Source organism: Penaeus monodon, chromosome 13 (genome assembly GCF_015228065.2).
Source record: "Penaeus monodon isolate SGIC_2016 chromosome 13, NSTDA_Pmon_1, whole genome shotgun sequence".
Lineage (NCBI taxonomy): Eukaryota > Metazoa > Arthropoda > Malacostraca > Decapoda > Penaeidae > Penaeus > Penaeus monodon.
In genome coordinates this window covers 10,770,610-10,780,609 of record NC_051398.1, presented here as the reverse complement: position 1 = coordinate 10,780,609, position 10,000 = coordinate 10,770,610, and the positions used below count along the sequence as shown (strand labels likewise).

The following is a 10,000-nucleotide window of genomic DNA, read 5'->3' as shown; positions in this document are numbered from 1 at the left end:
GTTTATCCCCAAATAACCCTTTTATACGAACGGAAAAAACCCTTTTGGGTAAATCGCCCATTATTCTTTTTGCCCCAAGGGGGGAAGTTCTTTTCGTTTGCCGTCGATTTTTCTCCTCCCATTCCCGAAATAAATCGTCAGGGGAACTCGGAAAAAAAACAAAAAAAATATTCCCCATAAAAAAAAGCTGTTAAACATAGAGGACGATAAGCCTTTTTCAACATGGTTAAAAGCCTAAGTTGGGAGAAGCTTTTGCGACATACTCAAAAGGTTGAAAAGGCTGAAAAAAAAAATCCATTAAATGTAATCTATAAAATAAATATCTTATTTCAATAAACAAAATCAATGGACCTTTTTCAAATATCTCTAAAACGAATCCTTAGCAAAAGCAATGGCATAATATCAATACCACACGCATTTCTCACAACGAGGTTTTAAAAGAGACAAATTTCCCCCCAAATGGGCAAACCACACCGGGGACGCCCCTGAAAGGATGGTTTGGGGGCCTCGTTTATTCCCAAAAAAAACAAGTCAACGCTTTTCAATTTCCCCTCATCAGTATGGGTGTTTGTCTTTCCCTCAGAGTTTTTTTCTTTGCAAAAATGAATAATTCTACATTTACCCTTTTTTGGCATTATTTTCTGACACTCCCTGCTTTTGCGTTCTAGCCCACATATCTGAGACTTAAAAAGCCAACACTCAATTGCAACAATGAAATTCTCCCCCAAAGCAGAAAAAATTTCCAAAATACTAAGGACTTTTGGGACCTAGGGTGCCCGCGGGTTTTTGAAATATAAAAAACCAAATCTTTTTTAAAAAAAAAGATAATGTACGGAGGAAAAAGGGAAAAAAGGAAAAAGGGCGGCCCATAACTACATCCCGGGGGGGGAATAAGTAGGTGATAAATGCCAGGAATGTGTTATCAATTTCCTTCTATTATTTGTTGATTGGTTTACCCTAATGGGCTGGAGTTTGGGGGATAAGCATGTGGTTTTAAAAACAGGGGGATACCCAATTTAAATGACTGATTCCCATGTTTTTTATGTATGGGGAGAGGAGAGAGAGGGGAGAAGAGAAAGAGGGGGCGGGGGAGAGAGAGAGAACGGGGGAGAGAGGAGAGGGGGGGGGGGGGGAGAGGGAGAGGAGAGGGAGAGGGAGAGGGGGGAAAGGGGGGAGGGGAGAGGGAGGGAGGAGAGAAGAGAGAGAGAGAACCCAGAGAGAGGGAGAGAGAGAAGAGAGAGGGGAGAGGGGAGAGGAAGAGGAAAGAGAGGAGGAGGAGAGAGAGAGAAGAAAGGAAAAACAGAGAGAGGAGAGAAAAAGGGGGAAAAAAGGGGAAAAGGGGGGAGAGAGAGAAAGAAAAAAAAGGGGGAGGGGAAGGGGAGAGAGGGGGAGAGGGAGGGGGAGAGAGGAGAGAGGGGAGAGAGGGGAAGAAAAGAGAGAGAGAGAGGACGAAGAAAGAGAGAGGAAAGGGGGGGGGGGAGAGGAGGAGAGGGAGAGAGAAGGGGGAGAGGTGAAAGAGAGAGAGATGAGAAAAGAGAGGGGAGAAAAAGGGGGAAAAGAAGGAGAGGAGGGAAAGGGGAGAGGGGAGGGGGGAAAAAGGGGAGAGAGGGGGGAGAGAGGGAGAGGGGGGGAGAGGGGAGAGGGGAGGGGAAGGGGGGAGAGTGAGAGGGGGGGAGGAGGGGAAAAGGGGGGGAGAGGGGGAGAGATGAAAAGAGAGGGGAGAAAGAGGGAAAAAAAGAAAAAAGAAAAAAGAGAAAAAAAAAGGAAAAAGAAAGAGAGAGAAAAGAAAAGGGGGAAAAAAAAAGAAAGAGGGGAAAAAAGAGAGGTGAGAGAAGGAGAGAAGGAGAGGAGAGAGGGTTAAGGGGGAGAGAGAGGGAGAGGGAGAGGGGAAAAAAGGGGGAGGAGAAGGGACGAGAGGGAGGGAGGGAAAAAGAGGGAGAGGGGAGGAGGGAGGGGGAGAGAGGAGGGAAGGGGGGGAAAGGGGGGGGGGAGGGAGGGAGAGAGAGAGAGAGAGAGAGAGAGAGGGAAGGAGGAGAGAGGGGAGAAGGGAGGGAGGAAAAGGAGAGGATAGAGGAGGGGAGAGAGAGAAAAGGGGAGGGAAAAAGAGGAGAGAGGGGAGGGAGGGAAAAAAGAGAGGAGAAAGGGGGAAAAGAGGGGGAGAGAGAGAAGAAGAGAGGGAGAGAGGGGGAGAAGGGGAGAAGGGGAGGAAAGGGGAGAGGGGGGGAAGGGGGGGGAGAGAGGAGGGGGGAGGGGAGAGAGAAAGAGAGAGAGGGGGAGAGGAGAGAGAGGGATGGGGGAGAGGGGGGGGAGGGAAAAAGGGGGGGGGGAGGAAAGGGGGCGGGGGGGAGGGGAGAGAGAGAAAAGGGGGAGGGGGTAGAGAAAAGAGGAAAAGGGGGGAAAGGGGGGGAAAAAGGAGGGAGAGGAGAAGGGGGAGGGGGAAGGGGGAGAAGGGGGAGGGGGAGAGAGGGAGAAGAGAGGGGAGAGAGTATGAGGGGAGAGGAGAGGGGAGAAGAGAGGGGGAGAAGGGAGAAAAGGGAAGGGGGAAAAGAGAGAGAGAAAGGGAGGAGGAAGAGAGAAAAGGAAAAAAGGGAGAGAAAAGAGAGAGGAGAGAAAGGGAGAGAGGAGGAAGAGGGAGAGAGAAAGGGAGGAGAGAGGGGGATTAGGGGGAGAGAGAGTGAGAGAGGGGGAGAGGAGAGAGGGGGGAGGGGGGAGAGGGGAGAGAGAAAAGGGGGAAAAAGGGGGGAGAGAGGGGAGAGGGGGGAAGGGGAAGGGGAGAGAGAAAAGAAGGGGGAGAGAAGAGAGGAGGGGGAGAGGGGAGAGAGAGGAGGAGGAGGGGGGGGAGGACGGAAGGGGGGAGGAGGAGGAGGAGGAGGAGAGGAGGATGGGTGGGGGGGTGGGCAGAAAGAACCCCCAAAGAAGGGGGGAAAAGGGGGGGAAAGAGAAGGGAAAAGGGGGGGGGGAAAAAGGAAAAAAAGAAGAAAAGGGGAAAAGGAAGGGAGAGGAAAAATTTTAAAAACGGGAGGAAAAGGGGGGGGCTAAAAACCAATTGAGGAAGGAAGAAGTCAGAAAAGGGGGGGGATTGGGGAAAAACAGGGAACCAAAAACGAAGGTTTTTGGGTTTAAAATTTTTGGAGGAAACCAAAACCCAAAAAAAAAGGAAATTAAGAAGAAAAAAAAAAAAAGTATTTTTTTTAGAGGGGGAATTTAGGGGAAGAGGGAAAAAAGGAAAAGGAGAAATGGGGAGCGAAAGGGGGGATAAAAAGGCGTGGGGGAAGGGGAAGGAAAATTTGGGGGGAAAGGAAGAAAAGGGGGGGAAGGGAGAAGGGGGATTAAAGGAAACGGGGGAAAGGGAGGAGGTTTTTTGGGGGGGAGAGGGGGGAAGGAAGAAGCCCGGGGGGGAAAAAGGGTTGGGATAAGAAAGGGAAAAAAGATAAAAATCAAAGGAGAGGGAAAGGGGGCAAAAGCAAACCCCAGTGAAACAAACGAGAGGAGAGAGAGAGAGGAGAGAGAGGAGAGAGAGAGAGAGGAGAGAGGGAGAGAGAGAGAGTGAGTGAGTGAGTGAGTGAGTGAGTGAGGAGACTGAGAGTGAGGATGAGTGAGTGAGTGAGTGAGTGAGTGAGTGAGTGAGTGTGTGTGTGTGTGTCCAGCATATATGACTTTTCCAAATTTTTGTATTTCATGGTGTTGTATTAATGACACGTAGACTAGTCTAATGTGGGAGAGTCCAAACACATGTGCATATAACCATTACACGCAATATGAAGCGATACGGTACTGTAGAGTGAAACAATTTTCTCATTTCTCCTTTCCCCGGGAGCCTCAAGGCAAACTTCTCCCCAGGACCTAATTCGCTCAGGACCCAGTTCGCTCTCTCAAGACAGTCTTACCTGCAATTTTCACCGATCGGATTGACAATGCACAGGCTACCAAAACAAACTTGTAATCGTCGTTGTTGTTGATTTTCTCCCTAGCGAGCCATCTTATCCCAAGTACAGTATTAAGACTACGAAAATAAATCCCAAAACCAGTATTTTTGTCCCTTCCTAAGCCTTTTCTTTATCCCTGCGCCGAATCTCTTACGAACCGAGTTTTATGGCTTTCCAGTACTGCGTCATCGTCACACCTACGGGGCTATTTCCGATCCCGCAGTGATCATAAACTAGCTGTGTGCGATTCGTGTTACGTCATCTGCGGAAGGAAGGTAAGACAGCGTGCGGGAGCCTAGAATTGGGGATTAAAGCCTGAAGTTTCTGTATTTTTATAGTGTATCTGAGCAGATGTTTATGTACTGCGCGCACGTGTATACTGTACAGTAATGCCTCTGCCCTATATATCGTTGGCGATACCAGGCAGGCTCTAACAAATCATGTATAAAAATCAAATGGCCATTTGATGTGATATTCATCATATAGTCATCCCCGAGTGAAACACTACGAGCTTCGGTGTTTTTTTTTTTGAGGGGGGGGGGGTTATATATGTGTATACATGTATACATATATACACATTTGCATTCACACAAACACAAACACACACATACATATAAAGAAAGACAGACATAGATATATACATAAACATACACACACACACACACACACACACACACACACACACATATGTATATATGTATATATATATATATATATATATATATATATATATATATATATATGAATATGAGTGTGTGTGCGTGTGTGTGTGCGTGTGTGTGTGCGTGTGTGTGTGCGTGTGTGTGCGTGCTGTGTGCGTGTGTGTGTGGTGTGTGTGTGGTGTGTGTGTGGTGTGTGTGTGTGTGTGTGTGTGTTGTGTGTGTGTGTGTGTGTGTGTGTGTGTGTGTGTGTGTGGTGTCGTGGTGTGCGTGTGGTGTGCGTGTGCGTTTGGTTGCGTGTGTCGTGTGGGTGTCGTGTGCGTTTCGTGAGTGTGCGTGCGGTGTGGTGTGTGTGTGTGTGTGGTGTGTGTGTGGGTGTGTGTGTGTGTGTGTGTGTGTGTGTGTGTGTGTGTGTGTGTGTGTGTGCGTGCGTGCGTGAGTGCGTGCGTGCGTGCGTGCGTGCGTGCGTGCGTGTGTGTGTGTATAAATATATATATATATATATATATATATATATATATATATATATATATATATATATATATGAATGTATGTGTATATATATTTTTTTTTCAACAGCCATTCATTCCACTGGACACAGGCCTCTCTCAATTCATTACTGAGAGGTTATATGGCAGTGTCACCCTTGCCTAACTGGATGCCCTTCCGGCGATATGTCGTTTTCTCGGGCTTTTTTTCAAAGGCCTTTTTACGACTGCCGCGGCGAGGAATTGAACTCGTGACCACGAGAGTCGGAATCCAGTCCTCTAACCACTAGACATCGCAGCAGTTTATATATATATATATATATATATATATATATATATATATATATATATTGTGTGTGTGTGTGTGTGTGTGTGTGTGTGTGTGTGTGTGTGTGTGTGTGTGTGTGTGTGTGTGTGTTGTGTGTGTGTGTGTGTGTGTGTGTGTGTGTGTGTGTGTGTGTGTGTGTGTGTGTGTGTGTGTGTGTGTGTGTGTAAGCTCTATGCCTGTTCTAACTACCAAATTATTAACAAGCAACCAAGGGGACTTTAATCTAAAATAGCCATCATCACAGGCTCTTTTTCGGGGGAGCGACGTGTTTGGCACCCGTCTCAACCGCGCCCTGTGCCACGGGGCGGGGAGGCGCGCCCTCGCACCTACGACGAAAAAAGGGTATAAACAAAACAGGCACAGGGACGGAAAAACGCCCTTCGCCTTCATCAATATACGTAGAGGACTCCACATAGTGCACACCCTGGTTCCCACCCACGGCGAGCACTATATAACAATGTACGCACGATGTACAATGTATTTCAGCCGCTGGCGAAGACCGCAAGACATCTCAGGGGACGCCACTCCGCCCACGAGGCCTAAATACTTGCGTTCGCGAAACTGCGGTCTTTGCAGGCCACATTACGCACGGCTTGCATGGCATTCAGTGCGCAAGTGTGTGTTTCTCCGCTATTATACTAGCAGGCTATAAAAGAGAATCAATGTCCCGTTTTTTCTCGTAAGTGTTGGTCTACCTGATCTACATGTTCGTCAGTATGTGGCCTGCTTGGTTGTCTATCAGTCTTTTTGCCTGTGCCTGTTTGTTCATTTAGGCTATAGTCATTTATGCCGTCGGTACCTGCTTGTCTCGAGTATAACAGACCTGGTTAAACCTGGTCTGTCTGTTTACATATTGGTGTGTGTGTGTGTGTGTGTGTGTGTGTGTGTGTGTGTGTGTGTGTGTGTGTGTGTGTGTGTGTGTGTGTGTGTGTGTGTGTGCGTGTGCGTGTGCGTGTGCGTGTGCGTGTGCGTGTGCGTGTGCGTGTGCGTGTGCGTGTGCGTGTGCGTGTGCGTGTGCGTGTGCGCGTGTGTCTGCGTGTGCGCGTGTGTCTGCGTGTGTTTGTGTGTCTGCATGTGTTTGTGTGTCTGCGTGTGTTTGTGTGTCTGCGTGTGTTTGTGTGTCTGCGTGTGTGTGTATGTGTCTGCGTGTGTGTGTGTCTGCGTGTGTGTGTGTCTGCGTGTGTATCTGCGTATCTGTGTATCTGTCTGTCTGTCTGTCTGTCTGTCTGTCTGTCTGTCTGTCTGTCTGTCTGTTTTCCATACTTTTTAAATCTGCCTTCCTTCTAACCGGCTTGCATGAATACACGCATTCAGTCAGCTTGGTGCCGCACTATCTCGACCTCTGTCAAAATCACTCTCCTGAACTCGGGAGAAGAGTGCCTATTGCGAAATGCCCATAGCAGCAGCATCTGCTCAACCCACAAAAGAAGGCTCCTGTCATACGACCCAACCACATCACCATTCCCTCTTCGATTGCTGCAATCCCTCGAGACTACACCGCATTCATTAAGATTCCGCTGCCACTAAAAATCTTGCCCTCCGTCAGCATCGGCACGAACACCACCACTGCTGACACTGCTGTCACCGAGCACCCTAACACAAACAACACATACGTCTCTGCAGATGCGACAAACCGACGCGACGCAACGTTTCCAAGACGTTAACCCGATGAATATAAAACACAAAAAATTATGGATCACAGAGTTCCTTCCTGGGGTTTAAATTGCACATCAAAAGAGACAACATACTTGACGGAGCCTGGGATGAGGGGGGGGCTGAGATGAAGGGAGGTGCAGGGGTGGGTAGGACACCACGCTACCATATAATTAACAAAAGCGTTCTCGTATGCTAAGCGAGTCATGTGAGGAGGAAGAGCAGAGATCTTAAAAGCTTGCGCCATAAGGGCCACGCTATTGTGGAACTGAAGCGGGAAAGTGGCCTTAATTGACCTGTGCCAGAGTTGGAACCGCGCGTGTGTAAACAATATCGCCGTGTGATCGGTTTACTGCCCTCGAGCTACCAATAGTAACATGAGATCCATAATAACCTAATCGTTAGAACCGCCGCCAAGTGGTAATGCCGGAATGCAGTTGGAAAAAATGTAGCACAGTTTGGCTGGATGGGAGTGGAAGTGGGAGAGAACTGGAATGGGAGTGGGACTGGAAGTGGATCTGGAACCGAAAGTGGGAGTAGGAATAGGACTTGGAGTGGGAGTGGGAGTTGGAGTGGAAGTGGACGTGGGAGCGGAAGTGAGAATGAGAATGGAACTCGAAGCAAGGGTGGAGGCAGAATGGGGTGGGGTGGGTTACAAACAGTAGATTGGGATTGGCAGACTATGTGACCGCGTGTCCCATCGTGTAACCAGATGTGCCCACGTACGCAGTAACGCACAAGCAGGAATGTTGACAAGAAAGACTACTCAATGGGAAGACGAGCAAGCACTGTTCTCAACGAAGCATCCGAACCTTGAACCCACGGGCGCCACGCTTTCCCACACCTCGCTAAATCCCATGCAGAGCGGCAGCCGGCTCTTAAACCAGCTGGTGCTTGCAGTTTCCCTGCTTGACTTTACACCCCGCCGCGCCACCCCGTACTAACTCTCGCCGTCGCTGCCGTAACCTTTAAAGGCGCTTTAACGAGAAGTTAACGACAGGAAAATACAATGCAACGCCTGAGCTCTCATGAGGTTCACGGCTCCGGCGCTTAAGTGCGTTTCTTCGGTACTCAGCTGTCTTGATCTCGAGGACGAAGGCTCTCCATCTTCCTCCTGCAAAACCTCCCACTCCAGGAGGAGCTCCCCTCCCCCTTAAAAAAGAGAGCTAACCTCGAACTCGCTGGCTTGTAATTTCCCGTGTGATTGCGTGCCAGCTGGACGAGTCTTGCGTATGTGCCACACATCTCATCACTAATATTATGGATTCATCTCAATTTCGCCACACACTTTCGCCACGCTTCGCAGAAGGAGCATCTGACATCTTGATGAGCCCCTTGGAGATGGCATAACTGTGCTCCTTTCCGGAACCTTGACACACATAGGAATCATAACGCACAACAAGTTCATGCACACTTTTACTAGTGAGTACATACGCACACGCAGTCGTGCATTCGTATGAAACCAGGCACGTGTTTCAACCCACACACCTACAAAAATTCATCAACTTTCACTTACTCACCCGAACATTCATTCACTGTTAATTTCAACTCATGCAACCATAAAAGCGACCCTATTTACTCACCATTTTTCCCCTTGTAGAGTAGATTCCTCGCCCTTTGTACTGAAAAGAAAAAAAATACGATTAACATTCGTGTTGCGAAAGGAGCAAGACCTCTCGCGCAGCCTTTAGCACAGGCGGCACCCAAAGCCCGGCGCTGAAGCAGACAACCCCGGCGAGGGATGGCCGCCACACAGACCAGTAATAATCAAAAAGAGAAATTAACAGCGCTCGTCAAAGTACAAGTACCCCCATCTAACAGGCGAGACTGAGAGCATTTCTGTACTGATGAAGTATCGAAACGAGCACCCGAAGCGTCTTGGGCCTACCCAAGCGTGTAGGGTACCGTTTACTGTGTCTCCTAACCACCTGTTGCGTTCATCATTAAAATTGAACACTTTGGCACCTGTTACAGGTGCCCGTTGCTATCTCTCTCTCTCTCACATGTTTTTCTCAAGACTCCCTGGCTGTGAGCCTCTCTCAAAGCCCAGCTCTCTATCCTCCCACTGCTCCTGTTCCTCTTTCTCCTTCACTTTCTCCTCCGTCCCCTCCTCCCTCCAACGCCCCTTTCTGCCCTTTCCTTGTTAACCCTGCTCCCACCACATTTCTCCCTCGTATAATTTTACTATCTTCATTAGAATTAGGACAGGCTGAGTGCACTTAATCTTACTACGCCATTACCACACCCCCTTCCCCTCCCCTCTCTGCCCCCTCGACGCGCGGTACACCTGTGGCGGATTCGTAGCTCAATCGGAATTTCTCTGCTCTTTATTTGTTTCCTCCCGGATGTTCGCGTGTTGGATCTCGCCATTTTTATACATCCGCCACACAAAACGACGCATGATAATTAACCGCTAACACTATACACATACTCCCCCCTCCCCCCGGCAGACGGCAAAGACCGCCCTATTGACCTCGACATGCTATTGTCACTCTCCCGCCATAGTTAGCCTCGTGACGTCAGTGTGCAGCCGACCTTCCCGGACCACTCTGATTTTCCCATACCTGATTTGTCACGCCCAATTCGTTCCACAATCGGGCTCTCACGCCGACGACTGGTGACCAACCTGTTTGTAATCATTTAGGCCGACGACAGTTTACGGGGAGGTGAGAGCTCCGCGCACAGGAACGGCACGAGACGCTGTATAATCACTTCCCGCCTGGCGCATCCTGTTCCACCCATGCTGCTCAGCCCTTGCTTCATCTTCATCGGCAAACGTGCGCGTAAGCATGCTCGTTCACCCGATTCTATTTCTTTCTCCACCTCCACTTTCCGACAAATCAATCAATCAATCAATCACTCCCACTCTGACATATTTCCATTCTCTCTCTCTCTCTCTCTCTCTCTCTCTCTCTCTCTCTCTCTCTCTCTCTCTCTCTCTCTCTC

General features: G+C 49.0%; 1 protein-coding gene across 2 annotated transcripts in view; it reads right to left on the bottom strand.

Annotated features, from left to right (window-relative positions):
- The window catches only part of LOC119580122 (rab11 family-interacting protein 1-like), a 46,394-nt gene that overhangs the window by 30,525 nt on the left and 5,869 nt on the right, over positions 1 to 10,000 (bottom strand). For both annotated transcript variants that reach the window (XM_037928065.1, XM_037928064.1), the window contains exon 2: positions 8,638 to 8,676. In XM_037928065.1, the coding sequence (XP_037783993.1) occupies positions 8,638 to 8,676 (39 nt within the window). The remainder of the gene's footprint in view (positions 1 to 8,637; positions 8,677 to 10,000) is intronic.